The 19,951-nt window shown below is 44.9% G+C and overlaps 2 protein-coding genes across 2 annotated transcripts in view; both read right to left on the bottom strand.

Annotated features, from left to right (window-relative positions):
• The window catches only part of polr1a (RNA polymerase I subunit A), a 76,973-nt gene that overhangs the window by 35,938 nt on the left and 21,084 nt on the right, over window positions 1-19,951 (bottom strand). The window contains exons 16-17 of the mRNA XM_080746637.1: window positions 18,921-19,112; window positions 12,442-12,591 (exon numbers count right to left, since the gene is read on the bottom strand). Of these exons, the coding sequence (XP_080602763.1) occupies window positions 12,442-12,591; window positions 18,921-19,112 (342 nt within the window). The remainder of the gene's footprint in view (window positions 1-12,441; window positions 12,592-18,920; window positions 19,113-19,951) is intronic.
• LOC308301950 (negative elongation factor B-like) lies at window positions 9,547-11,433 on the bottom strand (the record flags this gene model as incomplete). Its single annotated transcript, XM_080746096.1, has 1 exon — window positions 9,547-11,433. One exon carries the CDS (start codon window positions 11,431-11,433, stop codon window positions 9,547-9,549), a length of 1,887 nt encoding a protein of 628 aa, XP_080602222.1.

Below are 19,951 nucleotides of genomic sequence, written 5' to 3' on the forward strand. Positions count from 1 at the left end.
CCTTGCACACCTCATGCATGGGAAAAAAACAGAGAAGAATGAGCTCTAAAAAATCCAATGCAATCCTGGATTGCATTGGGGTGGATTTGTGCAGTTTGTTCACAGCTTTCAAACAAAAAAAACCGATTGGAAATCCGTTCAGGCATTCTTGAGATAATAGCCGTTGTGTTTTACACTGTTGTGAGCTTGGAGGTCTGCTACCTGAGTTGTATGGGGGTTGTATGGGGGTGGAACATGCAAAATCGCGATTGAAATCATGTTCACTAGATTTGATGGGGTCCAAAAAAAAATTTTTTAAAAAAAATTTTTTAAAAAAAAGTTTTTTTTTTTTTTTTTTTTTTTTTTTAAATCACGAGTATTCTCGTGATTGGCACTGTGGGATGCGCTAATATATCACGAGAATACTCGTGAATGGCACACAATGAGTTAAGAGGCTAAAATGTTTTTAGATGAGCGCCTGGGTGGGTCATCAGGAGCAGATACTATATGGTCCTTATAGGGTTCAGAGGCCCTTTCTGTATGTCATCGTGATATGTGCTTTGCCATTACATCGATGAGCCACACCAATCGCCCATTTTTTATCCCCTATACTGCACAGTTGTCCGGGGGAAGGGGTTTAACCTATCATGGGAATCATTTATTTTTCTTTGGTTTAGTAATTGTAAAGGATTGACCACTGGTCCTGACATCTTTCACCAGGCCCCCTGTCACAATTTATTCTTGGAGACATGATTAAAGAACCTTGATTTTACGCCCTCTTCTCCGTAATTCTGAATGAGTGTTCAGATCCTTTTTTTTCAGGCCCCCTGTCATGTAGGATTTGTAGCACCGATGTGCATTAGCCTACCAGCTTTGAGCCATTTAGATGTTTCAAATCTTCGTAAGCCATGTAACCACCATGTATTACAATAGCAATGTAAAAGAAAAACTAGACCAGGTCAACCTGGTTGTGCCAGACCCCGGTTCTGCCAACCCTCTGGGCCTATAAATTTAATGGTACATTTATAGGCTGTCTGTCCCTTTATAGGCTGTCTGTCCCTCCCTCATGTCATCATCATTTGTGTGTGTACTGAGACGGAACCAGATATAATTGACTATACCCCCTGTCTGTCATCATCATTTATGACATCATGCCTTTTGTAGGCATGTCATCATCATGTCATCATCATATATACCCTTTATATAGAAAACCCGGACAGACCGACATTTGCTTATGTAGGCCTACCCATTTCATGGGTCTGGCAAAAAAAGAAGAATCTCTATGGAATCATTTACTGCTGCCCTCCCTCAGTAGAACAAGATGGAGAACTGACAAGAATGTGTTATATAATCATTTACTGTCCTCCCCTCAGACGCAGCACAAGATGGAGGGTGGATTCTTTCTGGATGTTGTAGTCAGACAGTGTGCGGCCATCCTCTAACTGTTTGCCAGCAAAGATCAGCCTTTGCTGGTCAGGGGGGATTCCTTCTTTGTCCTGGATTTTGGCCTTGACGTTCTCAATGTTGTCACTTGCCTCAACCTCCAGGGTAATGGTCTTGCCAGTTAGGGTCTTGACAAAGATCTGCATTCCTCCCCTCAGACGCAGCACAAGATGGAGGGTGGATTCTTTCTGGATGTTGTAGTCAGACAGTGTGCGGCCATCTTCCAGCTGCTTGCCAGCAAAGATCAGCCTCTGCTGGTCAGGGGGGATTCCTTCCTTGTCCTGGATTTTGGCCTTGACATTCTCAATGTTATCACTTGCCTCAACCTCCAGGGTAATGGTCTTGCCAGTAAGGGTCTTGACGAAGATCTGCATGCCTCCCCTAAGACGCAGCACAAGATGGAGGGTGGATTCCTTTTGGATATTATAGTCAGACAGTGTGCGGCCATCTTCCAGCTGCTTGCCAGCAAAGATCAGCCTCTGTTGGTCAGGGGGGATGCCTTCCTTGTCTTGGATTTTGGCCTTGACATTTTCAATGTTATCACTTGCCTCAACCTCCAGAGTAATGGTCTTGCCAGTTAGGGTCTTCACAAAAATCTGCATGTTTGCGACAACTTCGGTATATACAGCAAATAAAAGCTTCTTATTTGTCTCAGTTCTGTACTCTGCAAACTGTGAAGCCTGAACCCTCTTTTATGTCATGGTTTGTCAGTGACATCACAGTTCTGACCTCATATTGTGAATTTGAGGCATTGTCTCCAAAATTAGAAATTCAAGTGCAGTTGTTGTCAGGGTACTTATTGCAGAGTGCTTGACGGCCTCTGTATGTCGTCAGTCATCTACAGTATGCCATCAATACTGAGGCATCAGGCATCTCCATATTTAGGCGAAATGAGGAAGGACACACACCTGAGACTTGTAGATTGGACATTAAATCAGTGGTGGCTCCAGGGAATAATCAGCAGGGGGGCCTTACAATTTCCAAAGGGGGCACTTTACTTTTCAACACACCCCTATATATAGCAAGTTGATTTTTGCTGCGTTTTGAGCCAAAATAGTAATGTCCATTACAAGTTTTCTCACTGAAATGATTTGAATTTGCCGTGCTTAATGCACAAAAATACAGGAATAGATATCAAAACAAACTCGGTGCAGCGCCAGTGTAGGCTACCTTTTATTATTGCATTTTCATTAAACTATTAATTTGAAAATGTATATTTATAATATAACATATATAACTAGAAATACTGTTCCTACGAAGCAGTGTGGGCTCGCTCGTGACTATATTCTGCAGCGTGCTAACTGTCATGTGAAGCTCAACCAATTAGACCCTCCAGAAAAACGCGGGCAGAAATCCTTGATTATGCGGGCAAAAATCCTTGATTATGCGGTGAATTATGCAGGGTTTTTATGGGAATTTATGCGGTGAAATTGCGGGGTTTTGCAAAATTTGCAGGAATATGTGAAAGTTGCGAGAAAATACGAAATTATGTGAAATTATGCAAGATTATGCGAAATATGCGGGAACTAAAAAAAGATATGTATAATATATATAAATTATTGAACCACTACAATCATATAAAGTACACTGGCTATTTGAAAATAGTCAATCTAGAAGCTCACAACATATCACTTGATTGATTATTAATTTTAGGGTACTTGAGTGAATTGAGAAATGTAAAACAGACTTTTGTCTGCCTTTCATTATTTTCAAGGCAAAAAAGCAAACTTGACAAAAGAAAATTGTCATCTGCAATTTAATTACCTTAGTTACCTTAGTTCAAATAATGACCCTATGACCTACTGTATGTCATTGCTAAGGATAGCTCACTGCTAAAGCAAAACTCCTGTTTGTTTATGTGGTTTTGCTCTCTCTAAAGGGATTAAAATGTCACGCTTTCAAGTGTTTTTCCCATCCGCTTCCATGGAATACTACTACTTTTGTCAGAGATGCTGGTTTGCTTTGAACGGCGACGTTTCAAACTCAGTTTGCAAGGAGTGCAATGGACGTCACATCAAGTAGGATACACTTTAATGGAGCAGCAGGTTAATTTAGGCTACATGATTGAGCAAAGGAGGAAGAGTGTGTCTTATGCCTGCCTCTACCTGCCTGCAGAATGTACCCGGTGCAGTGAGCGAGCGCACGCGCTAGGGGTGCAGGAAAAAATCGATTTGAATTTGTGTTTCTAACATGGTAAGATTCAGAATCGATTCTCATTTTCCAAAAATCTATTTTTTTATTAGATATTATCTATTAGATATTATGATTTTTATGATTTAAATTTTAGGATTTTTTATTATGATTTTTTTATTACGATAATTTATGAGATATTATGTTGTGTTTGTACAAGTTAAAAGAATGTGTGTGTGCAAGCATGAATAAATCAGACATGTTGTCTTGGATTTAACTTTGTTTGTTTACATTATTGCAATAAGTTGATAAAACCTTTACAATTATAAAAGCTATGTAAATGTACTCTGCTTTCATGCCAGCAGACTGGAGTACACACACACACACACACACACACACACACACACACACACACACACACACACACACACACACACACACACACACACACACACACACACACACACACACACACACACACACACACACACACACAGGAGCAACCAGTGTTTTGCTGTTTGCTTCTGTTCTGTGTCTGAACGTGAACGAACGGGTGAAGCGATGACTTTATAACTTTATGCGAAAAAGTGCGGGGATTGTGAAATCAAGCGATGCCCGCATATTTTGCATATTCTTCGTGGAAAAATGCAATTATTGCGGTGAATATGCGGGGATTGTGAAATCATGCGACGCCCCCGCATAATCAGGGGCATTTATTGATTTTTGTGGGAAATTATGCGATCGCATAATCGCGTGTTTCTGGAGGGTCTAACCAATACTCCAGCTAACACCACTCCCAGATTTTCCGCACCTCAATTGCACCTCATTGGCTAAGGGCCCTGCCTTTGTACTGTCGTGGCGGGACTTGATAAATAAACTTGGGTCCCTTCTTTGTACTGTCTGCGGTACCACCAGATATTTTTCCTACGAAACAGTGTGGGCTCGCTCGGGACTATATTCTGCAGCGAGCTAACTGTCATGTGAAGCTCAACCAATACTCCAGCTAACACCACTCCCAGATTTCTTTCCACCAATTGCGCCTCATTGGCTAACGGAACACGATATGCGGCGGAAATAATGACGAAAACATAGTGTTTTCGCCTTTGTACTGTCTGCAGCGGAACACCATACGCGGGCTCCGCCGCGTATGCCGCGCATTGTGGCGAGCCCACAACAATGAGGATAACAATGTTTTTGCCTTTGTACTGTCTGCAGCCTTTGTACTGTCTGCGGCGGAACTCACTATATAAATAATGAGGATAACATAGTGTTCTCGCCTTTTCAAGGTTGTAACGAAAGTATACAGTTTTGTTATGTATGGTACCAATAACATAGTGTTTGCCAATTATTTGGGGGCCCACTTAGTCTGATTTCAGACTCAGCTCAAGCTTTAGTCTGACATTGTTCCCTGTCCAAGCGATTTATGGGGGAGGGACTTTTACTTCCCCTAAACCAATCACTAGAGATCAGCGGATCCGCCTACTTGTGGCTTCATCCGTGTGCACAAGTTCTGCTAGCCATTAGCACGCACAATGGCAACAAACATCGCGTGTGTGTCTGTGTGAAAGCGATCACGCACACGGCCGCGAGTGCACTCGGCCACAAGTGCACTCAGCCGCGAGCGCACTCGGCGTGTGTGTCTGTGCGAGTGACTGCTTCCACACAGAACTGCGATCAGAAACATGTAATCAACAGCTTGGTGAAATCAGCGTGTGTGACTGTGTGTATGTATGTGGGATTGTGGGTGGGTGTGCTGCCTGGAGTGTGTGCTCTTCCTGAAATGTAATCGTTTCAACAGCTGCGTAGATTTCATATTCGTTAGACCCACCCCCACCGCTCATTGGGGGAGGCACCATTTCGGACGGGAAAAACTGCACTTTCATATTACCAGACCAAAGAAACAGTCCGCTCAGGGAGTGGGCGGGTCTATGGGCTGGAACCAGGCTAGAAGCCCACTTGCAATATCTCAATGGCCCACAAGTTGCTGCATTAAACCATCAGTCAGTCACAGGAGCCGTCTTTCCAGCCATCCCTCCATCTCTCGTCCACACGTGAGCAGTCAAACTCAGGCTTGCCAAGCCTGACGTTGACGTCATTGTGGAGGCGACAGAGCCACTGGGAGAGGGCGCTGCGACTGCCGGTTTCAGGGCTGTTGGTCGTGGCCAGCCTGCCCCTGAGGTCTTCCGCACACGGAACGCAGGGAAAGAACTTGGAGAAGAGGTCAATGAAGCTCCCCATGTCCTGCTGCTGGTCCCGGGAGGGCTGCTTGGGGTAATGCGCGGCCATGGTGTGCAGAAAGGACCAGGTGTTACGCCCCAGCTCCTCCCTGTCTAACGGACACTGCTGCCGCGGTGGCTCCCTCTGCAGTCGTTGCTCCTGCTCTTCCGTCTCCTCACACCGGGCCTCCTGGCTCTTTGGAACGTTCTTCATCCATGACTTGTAGTCCGTACACGCCCGACACTGCGGCTTCTCTGTGGGCTTGTCAGCACGCTCCTTCCTGGGTCTCTCTCCTAGTGGTTGTGGTGGTGTATCAGTCATGGCGATGTTCTTAGAACCCTTATGTCCATGTTCCAAACGGGTCTAATATTCTCTCCTCGAGAGATGCCAAATCATACCGCTGATGTCACTCTATCTTCATGCGTCCTTATATGGAGCTTACTTAATACCAGTGGTACCAGTAAGGCTCCCTAATCGGGAGATAAGCGACCGTAGGTCACTTATCTCCACATATAGGGCAAAAATGTGTTTTGCCAAAATCTTCCTGATCCATGTTGATGACATGAGTGTAGACATACTGTGTAGTGATTTTTGTGATTTTAGGGCCAAATCTGTAGGAGCAGTGTCCAAAAATGTGTTTTTAAAAATCGGCCTGGAGGTGGCGCTATATGGGACAGATTCATGTTGATGGGATGAGTGTAGACATACTGTGTACCGATTTGCGTGATTTTAGGGCGAAAATTGTAGGAGCAGTGTCCAAAAATGTGTTTTGCAAGAATCGGCCTCATGGTGGCGCTAGAAGAGGGCCATGTGAGAAATGAGGGGTGGGGTCTCCGCGCCGGCAAGGCGGACGAATAGGTACCGGCCCCGGCTGTCCCGGTCGCTCCTAGCCGGAGTTAAGGCATTTTATGTGAGCTGCAGTGTAGGGGGTCCTCCACTGGGGGCGGCACCACTTTTGCATCCGTTCTGGAGCACCAGGAGTCGGTGGTCCCCGGGAATTCCCCGTGAGCAGCCCCGTTGGGGTGGTCATTTGGTCATGTTTGCGCATTTGGTCATTTTTTACATCTGGGGGTCCCCCAGGGACCTGGGAGTCCCTGGAGCTCCGGGGGTCCTTGGAGGTTGTAGTTTGGCAGCCAAGGAACGTGTGTGCAAAATTTGGCATGGATCGGGGCAACGGTTGCGGAGATATAAGCAGGGAAAAAGTGTGACGTGTGAGGTGTGACAGACAGACTGACTGACGGACTCACTCACAGTTTGTGCAGGTTTTGATAGTAAATGCGACCTACGGTCGCAATTAACTCATTGACTTAATACAATTTTGAGGTATTTTTGAGCTTCTTCTTCTTCTTTCGTGTATCATCGTCCTTGATGATTGGTTGACAACATTGTATTTCACAAGATTTCTTGTTACTTAGGGGAGGCCAGTGCTCCTGGAAGGAGCTAAGCTCCAACATCTGGCTTTGTCCGGGCCCCAAGTTAATTTATGGAAATGTTTCAAGGAAGTGATTATGGCAATTACACAAAATAATTGTGATCATCTCAAATTACTGCTATAGAGAGAGTATGCAGCACTTTTCCACCGAGACAGCCCTCCTCAGCTAGACCAAGTGGCAAAACTTCGAGCAGCATGGGGTGTTGGGAGTTTGGAAGCGCTCGTTGGAAATTGTTGGAAATCACTTTCCAACCGAGTGGTTGTCCTGCCCACCACCTGTTGCTTTATTGAAAGCGAGTGCATCCAAACTCCAAAACGTAATAGACCAGTAACACTCCCTAATCGAGAGATAAGCGACCGCCAGGTCGCATGTAAAAATGGGCCTGATGATGGCGCTAAATGGGACAGATCCATGACTGTAGACATATTGTGTACCGCTTTGTGTGATTTTAGGGCATAGTCTGTAGGAGCAGTGTCCAAAAATGTGTTAGAAAAATCGGCCTGATGGTGGCGTTAAATGGGACAGATCCATGTTGATGACATGAGTGTAGACGTACTGTGTACCGATTTGTGTGATTTTAGAGCAAAATTTGTAGGAGCAGTGTCCAAAAATGTGTTTTGCAAGAATGGGCCTCATGGTGGCGCTAGAAGAGGGCCATGTGAGAAATGAGGGGTGGAGGTTGTGGTTTGGCAGCCAAGGAGTGTGTGCAAAGTTTGGCATGGATAGGGGCAACGGTGGCGGATATGAGTAGGGCAAAGGTGTGGCATGACGTGACGGATTGACTGACAGCCGGTGGAGGTTTTGATAGTAACTGCGACCTGACAGTCGCAAAAAAGAATCACCTGCACGGAATTTATTGACAGAAAGTCATAACATGTCTATGGTAGATTTTTGAGCGGTACAAACCGTCCTGCATTTGACTTAGTGTGTAGGTCCCTTGTATGTCCCTTAGAGATGGCGGTTTTAGCCATGGTGCACCGCGGTGCAGTCGGATTTGGATAAATCAAATATCATTATTAATTAATTTTGGATAACCGCGGATGAAATAATGCAGGAAATAAATTATGACATAATTTATCCATCAATAAAAAGTTAAATCTATGTATGCTTGTGTCTGTGTGAGTGTGTGTTATTTTGTATAATTTGTAAAGTAACCATCATTTTTCATGAGGCAAAGTCCAGTCCACGATAAAAGTAAACAGCTGTGTCCACTTAAAGGCAACGGCATCACAGCAATGACGGCATGCCTCGTCGCGCTCATTAACTCTATGGTCACGCTGCGCTAAAAAGTGAATCTCTCTCAGCTCCATAGTCCATATTGCAAAGTACTGTAGGTAAGTTAAACTTCCCACTAAGTTGTGTGTTTGTCTCTTTCTCTCTCTCTCTCTTGCTCTCTGTGTGTCAGTATGTCTGTCTGTCTGCCTGCATCGGCACAGCACCGACCCATAAAAAAGAAAAAAGACGAACGGACATTCCATAGGCTAAATCAATGCATTTCTGTGATCGCACAACTAAGAAAACTAACAGGGAATAGCCTACCAGAAAATAATAATAATAGTTTGGAAGTTGCGGATGAGGATGGATGCGGATATATAAATTGGATAATATAATTAATGCGGTTGGATAATGGGCGGATAATTAATTTGCGCGGATGGATCCGAACAACATCAAAAGCTTATCCGCGCATCGCTAATGTCCCTATGTATACAGTACTAAGAGCTGTCATAGAACGTACGCAGAGACCGGCTCAGTTCACACCCGTGTTCAGTTCATGAAACAAAAACTTTGCAGATAGAACTAGGACTTGGGATGTATGGGCTGTCGATGCCAGAAGGCATTCCCTCATCATTTACGGGTACATGATGTCACATGCAAAGACTCTATTAGGCGATTATTTTATGTAACAATTATGACAGGCCTACTGACATTACAGCATCAAGTCACAGGGGTTAAAACCCAATATGTGATTTTTGAAACATGGCGCGTGCAGCGCACACCAATATTTGGGTTGTTTCCCTGAAGTTCTGAACTGCCTCTGTGAGCCAATCCATGCTTCATTTTATAGAAGTATCTTCTGTTATGTTGTATTCTATTGCCAGTCTGGCCAATTCAAATACTCATATCTTGAAATTATAACTGCTTTTTAGTTTGGAGATCACTTGACTGGTGTTTGGACGACTTTGTCATTCACGCCGCGGCCATCACTACACCTCCCCCTTAATTATTTATTTGCGGATCTGCACTGATCTCAGAAATAGCCCCTATGGAATCCTCAAGACTGAAATCAGTCCCCAGGACTGAGAACTTTAACCCCTGAAGTCAAGTAGACTGTTCACTATGTTTCTTACAGTCTCATGTCTGTACCATCGCAGTCATCAGGAAGGCTACTGTTGGATCTCTTGTCCGACGCAGGTGACGATAAAGAGTGCACTCCTCCCCCTGTGTCAAAGAGGAGTTGGGGGGTGGAGGAGGTGGCGGCAGAGCAGGGGACCGGAACAGTGTGAAAGGTCCCATGCAGACCCATGGAAGACGGACCCTTGTCGGGCTGCGGCGGACAAATGCTCTTCTTGTGGGCCTCCAGGTTCTCCATCAGCTGCCTGTACAGCTCCTTCACGGGCTCGCCGCTCCTCTCCGGAGGCTCCAGGGCCTTTACCAGGGTCGCCATGGAGGACGGCGCCACCTTGTGGTGAAGGTGGAGCAGCAGGCACAGCGCGTGCCTGTGGACGTTCTCCTTCGCCGGGAGCGCCTTGAGGAGGAAGCCATCGAAGACCGTGGCACAGAACTCCTCGGAGCCGAAGTCATCGGCGAGCAGGGACAGGTGGCCAGTCAGCAGATGCAGAAAGATGTCCCTGAAGGCCATGTCACTGTGAGACGCCGCCAGCGCCGGCAGCAACCTCTGCAAGGCCTTCCTGTTCCTCTGCTTGGCGATGTGGAGGACATAGTAGAGGCCTATCTCACAGGCCACCCTGTCGTCCTTCAGGAACCTGGTGAAGGCGTCTGGCAGAGCGGTGGGATAAGACAGAAAGGAAGTCTTCTCCTGGCTGGGCAGCCGCTGATCCACCGCAAAGGTGTAGTCGTCTACGACCATGGCCATCATCACCGGCAGGAAACAGGTCACCACATCGAGATTCAAGGGAGGCTCGCTGAAGACGTGATTGTCAATCATGTCCCAAGCGCCCTGACCCAGCGACAGCATTCTGAGGAGCAGTATCAGCTCTGGGCTTTCCCTGGGTAGAGTGTCTTGATTGAGCAGCTCCTGTACTTTCTTCACCGTGCTCAGTGCCAGAGTGTTGCAAGCAAACGGGTCGCACAGAATCATGGACAGCTCGGCCAGGACTTGCTCCTGTCCCTCCTCCCTGTCGAGAAAGCCCAGCAGCTCTCTGGCTCGCTTGGCATCCACAAACTTCTCACGTATGCAGGCGTCCAGACACCAGGTGAACTTGTGGCAGGGCTCCTCGGTGCAGATCTCGCTGACGTCGCAGTCGTGGAGGGACATGAGTAGCTCAGCCCTCAAGGTGCAGTAGTGGACCTTATGCGTGCGCAGGAAGAGCATCCGCAGGAACTGCAGCACCATCTCGTACAGCCGCAGGTTCTTGCCTATCATCTGGGTCAGCTTCACGACCACCTCGCCTTGGCGCCTCACCTTTGGCGAGCAGCTCAGGAAGTTGTGCAGGATGGAGAGGTTGCTGCTGAAGAGTGCCGCCTCCTTCTCCAAGATGTACTGCTTGAGCAGCGGCTTGACCTCCGCCGCAAACAGATTCTGGTTGTCCTGCCAGATCTGGCGTCTCACCTCCACGCCGCAGACATCGTACAGCTCCTTGTCGGCCAGCACCGTCGCCAGAACCTTCTCCGGCACCTCCGGCAGATACTTCAGCACCTGTAAGATCACCGGCTGGATGGCGGGCATCTTGATCAGCGGGAAACTCTTGGTCAGCAGCGCCTCGAGCTTCACGTATCTGTCCTCGTCCTTGCCTTCCGCCGCAATGACGGCGATTCTCTCCGTCAACATGTCCCGCAGCTCGTCGAGGACCAGCTGGTGGAGCTCCAAGCGAGGGGCGTCATGGAGGTCCAGGAAGGGCAGAGCGGCCTGGAGGGGCGACATCAGGATGCCGTTCTTTGCCTGAAACTGACCGACGGCTTTCAGACACTCCGTGCTGTTGGCGCAGGCGGCGAGGATCTTTTTAAGATCCTCGCCATTGGGTTTCCCAAAAGCAGGAAGCCCAGAAAACATTCTTCCGTTTCAATAATCGAGATCAGTTAGTCGTGTTCTTAAAATGTTATTATGGATTCAACCGCAGATGTATGCAAGGCTAAACTGAAAAACATGACTATAAGGAGCACATGTGCCACAGAGGTCTTGGTCTTGTAGTAGTGTGACAAGAGAACACCCTGCAACCCCTTATAAAGATTGACACATATCTATCCTTTAGTAGTGTGATATGGTTAACACCCCACAACACCTTATATGGACCGACTACAGATCAGTTCTGACGTCACACAACACAACCCGTTGACATGTACAGTATATATCATTGCTATCGGGCAGAAACCTCGTATCTCCATATTTAGTGTGGTTGCCCTTAGGCACACTAACCACGCTACTCCTCCCACAGTAATGGTGGCACGCACTTGGGCCATATGTAAAATCCACCAGTCTCAATGGGAATAATTTGCTTGCATTTTGCTAAGAGTGCGTTATATAATTTAGTTCAGTTTATATTCATTTATTTGTGAATACATTTTCTCCATCGACTTGAAAGGGAAAATGCAAAATGTAATTTTTCCCAAATATGTTGATGACTGACATCATAGATGTCTGATGTCATAGACCACATGAGACTGACATGGAAGCCAAATTCGGAAAATGCAGATTCAACCAGTATGTCATATTCCAAGCTTGATATTGACAACATCAGGGATCTCCATATATTTCCTCATTAACACGAATAAGAAAAATTCAAACATTAAGACGGAATTCATTCCCAAGTGTGAATCGTGTCACGGCAACCACACTTGCAATTTAACTTGTTGTGTTAGACTAGTAAAACTTGGCATGCTTTCTGGCCTTTTTGTTTGCAGCTGCAAGGTTAACGAGGTGGGAGGGCACTTGACATCTCTGCATCAGGTGAAACTAAAACTGACTGATGGCAGCCAGCTTGTTTAAGTTATAATTATAAATAATAATGGTAATAATCTCACATGGTACCATGTGAAACATGTCTCACATGTCAGGCCTTACCTGGGAGTCACACATGGCGTCGGGGTGGTACCCGGGTGGCAGCCTGGGTGGCACCTGGATCCATGCCTTGCCAGGGATCTTGGACCTCCCGGTCAGGTTGAGAGGCAAGGCGCCTGGAGGGATCACGTTGAGCAGGAGAGTGGACACCACCTGAGACCAGCGGGGGAAGAAAAAGAGAGCAGTCAGACTTTGGACTGAAGTAGCAATACACCATCCATCCATCTTCAACCACTTATCCGGAATCGGTCCCAACTGAGATTTCCAGAGTTCCCTATCCTGACCAACTTCCTCCACTCCCTCCGGGAGTATACTGAGAAGTTCCCAGGCCAGTGTGGAGATATAATCCTTCCATCTGGTCTCTCATTCGTGAACAAGACCCCGAAATACTTAAAGGGGCACTCCACCACTTTTCAACCTATGTTCATATAATTGGTCCTCACTCAGAAATAGCTCTTCTTTTTTTTTTTTTTTTTCAGAGGAGGGCTGTGGGCAGGTCAGAAACTCATCGTCTTGTGACATCATCAATTGCCAATCCAGCTTATAGAAACTGCAGGCTTTCTATTCCTGAAAAGTTGCAATTTTAAAGTGGAAGCCATTGTTCTTGCGATAATAAAAATCTAAATATTTTTTTCAAAAATATTGATTACATTTTTTTTGTGGAAAATTATGATGTCACAAGACGATGGATTCTGAAATTCCCACAGCTCTCCTAGGAGACTTGGACTGAGTAGAATTTTTTTTTGATATTTTATCATGAACATTAGTGAGGACCTATTATATGTGACAGGTTGAAAAGTGGTGAACTACTCCTTTAAACTCCTTCACTCCACACCTTTTGTGTGTGTCAAGGACCCCCAAATTGATATATATTTGGCCCGCGGACCACCCATCTGAAAAATGTGTGTCAGGGATAGGGATGGGTATCGTTCACCTCTGAATCGATACGATACCTTTTTCGATACCTGGGAATCGATACGATACCTGTTTCGATACTGTTTTCGATACTTTTTTATTTATTATTATTATTATTAACTTTTTTCCATAGGCTATTTTACACACCACAATAGGTTATTAAGGCCGCCTAAGACAGCCATTTTCATGTCAAGTAGTTGATGGGACTACTATTACTGTTACTGTTACTATGGCTGCTATTTTATATACAAGTGTTTGTCTGCAATAGAACACATTCTTTATACAGCTATTCTATGGCTATACTGTTGACGGTTTATTGTTTTTACTATTATTGTTATTATTATTATCATCATCATCTTACCTTATCTTAGTTTCTCTTATTATTATTATCACCTCGATCACAACATTGCATTTTGCTTCTTGTCCCTGAGTAGTGACAATAAAACCTTGCTTCTCTTTTTTCTTAAACCTCACATCAACAATTTGCGTTGCTGAATGCAACTCCATTGAACGCGAATGCGCGTTCGCGTCTACTGCATACATGAACGTGCAGCATGGAGTTACACAGAGGCAGGGTGAGGGTGTCTGCCCTGCGCTGGCGAAACAAACACAAACATGCGTAAAAAGTTTGTTTCAACCGATCAATTACTTTTTCTAGACGGTCGGAACTAAAGACACATGTACCGCCATACTACACATCTCTCCTGGGACTGTATTCTTTTTTTTATACGACACAGAAAAAGGCTTTCACTTCTTCAACACGGAAAGGGTGAAAGCCAGACAGAGCAGCGAGCGGAGAGGGGGAGAGGCTATGGGGAGAGTAGCTCTGGTCCAGAGCGTTAGCGTGGGACTGGGGAAAGGTGACGATCGATGCTCACACAGTGTCACAGCTGGAGATCATAGACGTTGGATCATCATAATAATATTATTGGCTATTGTCGGATGTTTTCAGTTGTGGGCCATTTTCACAGTAACGCAACTACGCAAGTTTACTAAAGCAATTCTATGTTGTTACGGAGGATGCGACCGGCCACGGGTACGTTCAAGAGTATCGAAACGAGGTACCGTTTGTTTTTACGTGAACCGATACTCGATAGTACCGACGTCATGCATTCGATACCAACCCTAGTCAGGGACCCTAAAAGAGAAGATTTGAATTAAAGAAAGTTAAGAATGAAAATTTAAAAAATGAAATAATGACACAGATGCTTTCCATTTAAACCATGATAGATTAATCAAAAACACAAATGTCCTTGGTTCTGGTGACCTTCTAATCTGTGAGGGGGCTGTTTTTTCTATTTTTTAAATGTTCTTTTCTTTTCCAGAGTATTAACACTATTACTGCCTTTTAATCTGAAGGTTGCTTGGTGCCTTGGTGCCTTGGTGCCACGCCGTTTCCTCCGTCGGCTGCCGCTATTATTTTGAAGGGCCGGAAGGGGGTTGTTTTAGTTTTTTTGGATTATCACTTGACGGCAACGATTACGTCATCTAGTCACATGACAGTGTGAGCCCAGAAGAGAAACATGGCTGCGCCCAGCCGTGTGTATTGTTTACATTAGACCTGGCTCAAAATGTCTCTTTTGGAGTAAATGAAGTCTCTTTATGGGCCTCTCAATGGATTTACTATGGAGGACGTTCACTTCGCGTGCACGCCCGACGTGCGTTGTAAACAAATCGCGGACATTACCGATGCGGGCGCAACGGGATCGACGTACTGTAAGTAATTATACCTAGGGGTGGGCGATACTGGATAAAAGCATTATCACGATATGCTTCATGCAGTATCACGATACACGATATTATCACGATACTGTTTTATGCGAGTTTTTAGGTTTATTATGATTATTAGACCCACACATATATTCTATAGATAATCTATTCATTTGTATGCTGCAGATAGAAAGATAGATAGCCTAATCTATGATTTTTTTAATGATAACATTCAGATTTTTGATTAAACAATTATCATTTTTTACCTCAGAATATTTACTAGTTGGTGTGATGATGGTTCAGGTCATTCAAATGGGTCCCAGAAATGTTTTATGGGTTCCCTTAAAATGTTTTTGAGTGTTGTGAGCTTGTAGATCGGCTATATTCAAAACAATTTGGCGGGACCTCTCTGGGGGTCTCGACCCACAGCTTGACAACAACCCATGCCTTACCATTGAAACTTGAGGGAAAACAAATTACCTTATGGTTGGTTTATTAGACCTGCACAGATATTCTATAGATAATCTATTCATTTTTATGCTGCAGATAGAAAGATAGATAGCCTAATCTATGTTTTTTTTAATGATAACATTCAGATTTTTGATTAAACAATTATAATTTTTTACCTCAAAATATTTACTAGTTGGTGTGATGATGGTTCAGGTCATTCAAATGGGTCCCAGAAATGTTTTATGGGTTCCCTTGAAATGTTTTTTGAGTGTTGTGAGCTTGTAGATCGGCTATATTCAAAACAATTTGGCGGGACCTTTCTGGGGGTCTCGACCCACAGGTTGACAACAACCCATGCCTTACCATTGAAACTTAAGGGAAAACAAATTACCTTATGACCAACCAAAGTCAGGAGGTTTGTTATGATACAAGCTTTATTTTTAGAGAATTACTCACTCATTATCATCCTAGCTTTTCGCTTTTCTACTAACAATAATGGCATGGTTTTTATAACTAAGCCAATTATGTAATAGACGCAAAATAGACGCGACGATTTCACCGCGATTCGCGACGACACACGCATGCATCAATGGTGAAAACATAAGCACTTTACAAATAGCAGCAAATAGCTACTTGTTTATAGTTAATAAAAACAGAAGCATGGATTTACAAGGTGATCTAAATCATCTCATCAATACTGCCAGAACACACAGCTATGGATGAGACTCCAGCACAGTTCAGCTTTGCAAGCAGTGAGATGGCTGATAGCGATAGCAGGACGGATAAGTAGTTTGCGTCCTGTTAGTTTAATGCATCCATTATGAAAAATATGCTTCAAAGAATGCAGGCCAAGCTGCATCACTGCTTTAAGTCCCGTGAAAGTGAAACTAAATCGTGGACCACTGTGCCGTGCTCCTGCACACAATCACAACTCAGTCAGTGCTGTAGACACTCTGTAGCCTGTCTGCGTGCTGCACGGGGGAGGGGCCGTGAAAGCAGGGGACAGATCCTCAAACTATATGACACGTTGAGCCGCGACACGTTATAGCTTGTAGATCTGTTCTTTTTGGCGAATTACACCACCGTACTATAGAAGTATAAATTAAGCAATAGAGCTGCGACTCATGGAACGTGCACTCGCTGTATATCCAGAGCCTTTTCTAAATGACTGTTTGTATCACGAGAGAAACGATATTCTGAAATGGCCTATCGTGGCAAAGCTGTATCGCCGAGACGATAATTATCGCCATATCGCCCACCCCTAATTATACCTTTACTGTATATACAGTAAGATTCACAGTCCTCACCGTCAACGGCACCATGGTTTTAACCCTTTCAATGACGGTGAGGACTGTCAACGGCAGCAGAACAGTTAAGTGAACCAGTGTGTTTAACCATTAACTCATTGAGTGCCAATCCCGAACTAGTTCGGCTTTATTAGCGTATCGTAGAGTGCCGATCCCGAACAAGTTCGGCTTTTAAAAAAAAAAAAAAAAAAAATTTTGAACATGATTTCAATCGCGATTTTGCATGTTCCACCCCCATACAACCCCATCTAACATACAGGGCAGCCATTTTTGTTTACATTACATGTAAAACATAATGGCGATTATCTCAAGAATGCCTGAACGGATTTCCAATCGGATTTTTTTGTTTGAAAGCTGTGAACAAACTGCACAAATCCACTCCAATGCAATCCAGGATTGCATTGGATTTTTTAGAGCTCATTCTTCTCTGTTTTTTTCCCATGCATGAGGTGTGCAAGGTTTAATCATGGCTAAGTTGACGAAAATAAGGCTTCTAAAATGCTTGGTAGCCAATAGCTAACTTCAAGCTAACTTCATCCTCTTCCTGTACATGCACAAAGGAAAGTGTTCAGGCAAGTCATGGCTCCAGGGCTTGGGCATGCATTACCAGCATATCTCTATTATTCTCTGGTCACTGGGCGCCCTCTAGTGGTGATAGGCTGGCACTCAATGAGTTAAGACCGGGAACGCATCTGTGTCACGTAACCACTTTAACCATAATTTGTTATACTTTGGCTATTCAAAAATAGCAGATATACAAGCTCATAGGGCGGCATCAAGTGTCACGCTATGAGCTTGTAGATCTGCTATTTTTTTTAAAAGGTGAAAACGTTTGAAGATCTTTTAATATTACTAGCCCTTACCCGTTCAAAGATATGAGCTCCGAAATGATGTGCAGTGTGTGGGTTATGGGGTGTGCACTGTGCACACAGTATATGAGGGATGGAAAGTAACTTTAACTGGTATGGTGCTTGCATGATAATATGTAGGAGCATCAATGTAAGAAATACCCGTTTCGTTTAATGGCTATAGAGATACTGTGTACCGATCTGCATGATTTTTGGACAACATCTGTAACAGGGCCAGACAACCGCCCACCCGCCTACACACACACACACACACACACACACACACACACACACACACACACACACACACACACACACACACACACACACACACACACACACACACACACACACACACACACACACACACACACACACACACACACACACACACACACACACACACAAATAAATGCTTCTTGGGGGGGGGGGGGGGGGTCCCTGGAACAAAATGTTTTGAGATGAGTGTCCGCGGACAAATACATATAATTCTAGGGGTCCGTGACGCGTGATTACGGGTCCAACTGGGAAAGATGGATAACCACGCCCCGGACTCATTTTTGAAGCTTGTGATTGGCTGGACCGGACGTAGGGAGCGCTCCGTTGTAGTCACTTGGACCGCGCGAGGTGCACCAAAACCCAATTATCATGGCGTTTATCGTGCGCTTGCCCAGGCCTTACGGCCTGGGCATAAATATAACGATTGCATTCACCACGGCTTCGTAACTCGCGCGGCGCTCCGCCGGCCGCGCGGCCCTGGCCCGCTCTTCGCGGCCACTCGCTCGGGGGCGAAGAGCAGGACCAAGGTCCGCTGGCCTTCGCGCCGCTTGCAATGTCGTGGACAATAACTGTGAAAACGAGCGCTCTATGCCGTTTCCATCCATCTTTCCCAGTTGGATCCGTAATCACGCGTCCGTGACATCAAAAGCTTTTGAGCACCACAGATAAAGAAACATAGGTTTTGTTTTTTGTTTTTCAGAAAACCATTAGGATTTAGAAGAAATGTTTAGGTATTTTTCAGGTCTTAACCCATTCAGAACGGGTACACAATTTGTGTTTCATTATTTTATGCTTTAACTATTGAAAAATAGCAGATATACAAGCTCACAGCGCGGCACCGAGTGCCGCGCTGCGAGCTTGTAGATCTGCTATTTTTGAAAAATCGTGAAAATTAGAATTTTGACCCGATTCTATAAGTGTCTTTTGAATCCTTCTAATTCTAGGCCTAAATGGGTTAATGGGTTTGAAGTACCTGTTTCCCAGACCAGAGGCACTGTGGTTTGAGTATGGCGGGCGGCAGCAGCGTGATGCGTCCCGGCCTGTCGGTGAGGCCCCGGTACACCAGCTCTGTGTACTGGTCCTTGGTGAAGAAGCAGCCCCGGATGGTCATCCTGGTGCCCGACACCATGTGGTCCTGGATGAGGCCGGCCAGCGGCTTACCGTCCTGTACAACACACACACACACACACAACCAAACAGTGTTGATTTTGAGCAAATTGTGAAATTGTTTTAGTCATAGTTTTTTGAATAAAATTCCATTTCGTTTTAGTAACATTTTAGTCATCTGAAATTTTTCCTACTAAAAATCAAAAGATTTTAGTGCGTTCCAGTTGCCGCTGAAAAAAAGTTAAAAACACTGACAAATACGTGGCAGAGATTGATGGAATAATTAATTAATACCTGGCTGTCGATGTGTTCAAATAAATGAGGGAGACCCTCGTTTACAAGGATGCTGAGATTATTACACATAAATCATATAAGAACAACAAAGAAAGACAATCTGTTGACAACAATGCATGTTCCTAAAATGGCCAACAGATGCTTGGGTATTATATTTAGTTTAAGATCTTGTTGGAAGAGTTTCCAAGAACCAGGTGCACCCATAATGCTGAAAGCAGTCTTTTCCGGTTCAGATTTGGCAAGAAGAATTAGAATGCGACTAGGGTTCTGTCCTACTGTAACATGGATGAAATACAGTATATGGCAGTCATGTTATAAATTAAGAGGTGCCAACGATTATTGCGTCGCTCAGTCAGAGAAGACTTGTTTCTAATACCTTGGGGACCAGGTGCTGGCAGTCAGTGCTGACCAGCTGGTGAGCCTCTGTGTGTTTTTGAGCAGTGCTAACCGCTCCTACGTCTGACTAGGGAAGTGAGCGGTACTCACTTCACACAGGTGCGATTTTTCTCCTACTTTGGGGACCAGGTACTGTCAGTTCTTTCCTACCTTGGGGACCAGGTACTGTTGGTTCTTTCCTACCTTGGGGACCAGGTACTGGCGGTT

This window comes from Nannobrachium achirus, assembly GCF_963921795.1.
Source record: "Nannobrachium achirus genome assembly, chromosome: 17".
In the NCBI taxonomy this organism is placed as follows: domain Eukaryota; kingdom Metazoa; phylum Chordata; class Actinopteri; order Myctophiformes; family Myctophidae; genus Nannobrachium; species Nannobrachium achirus.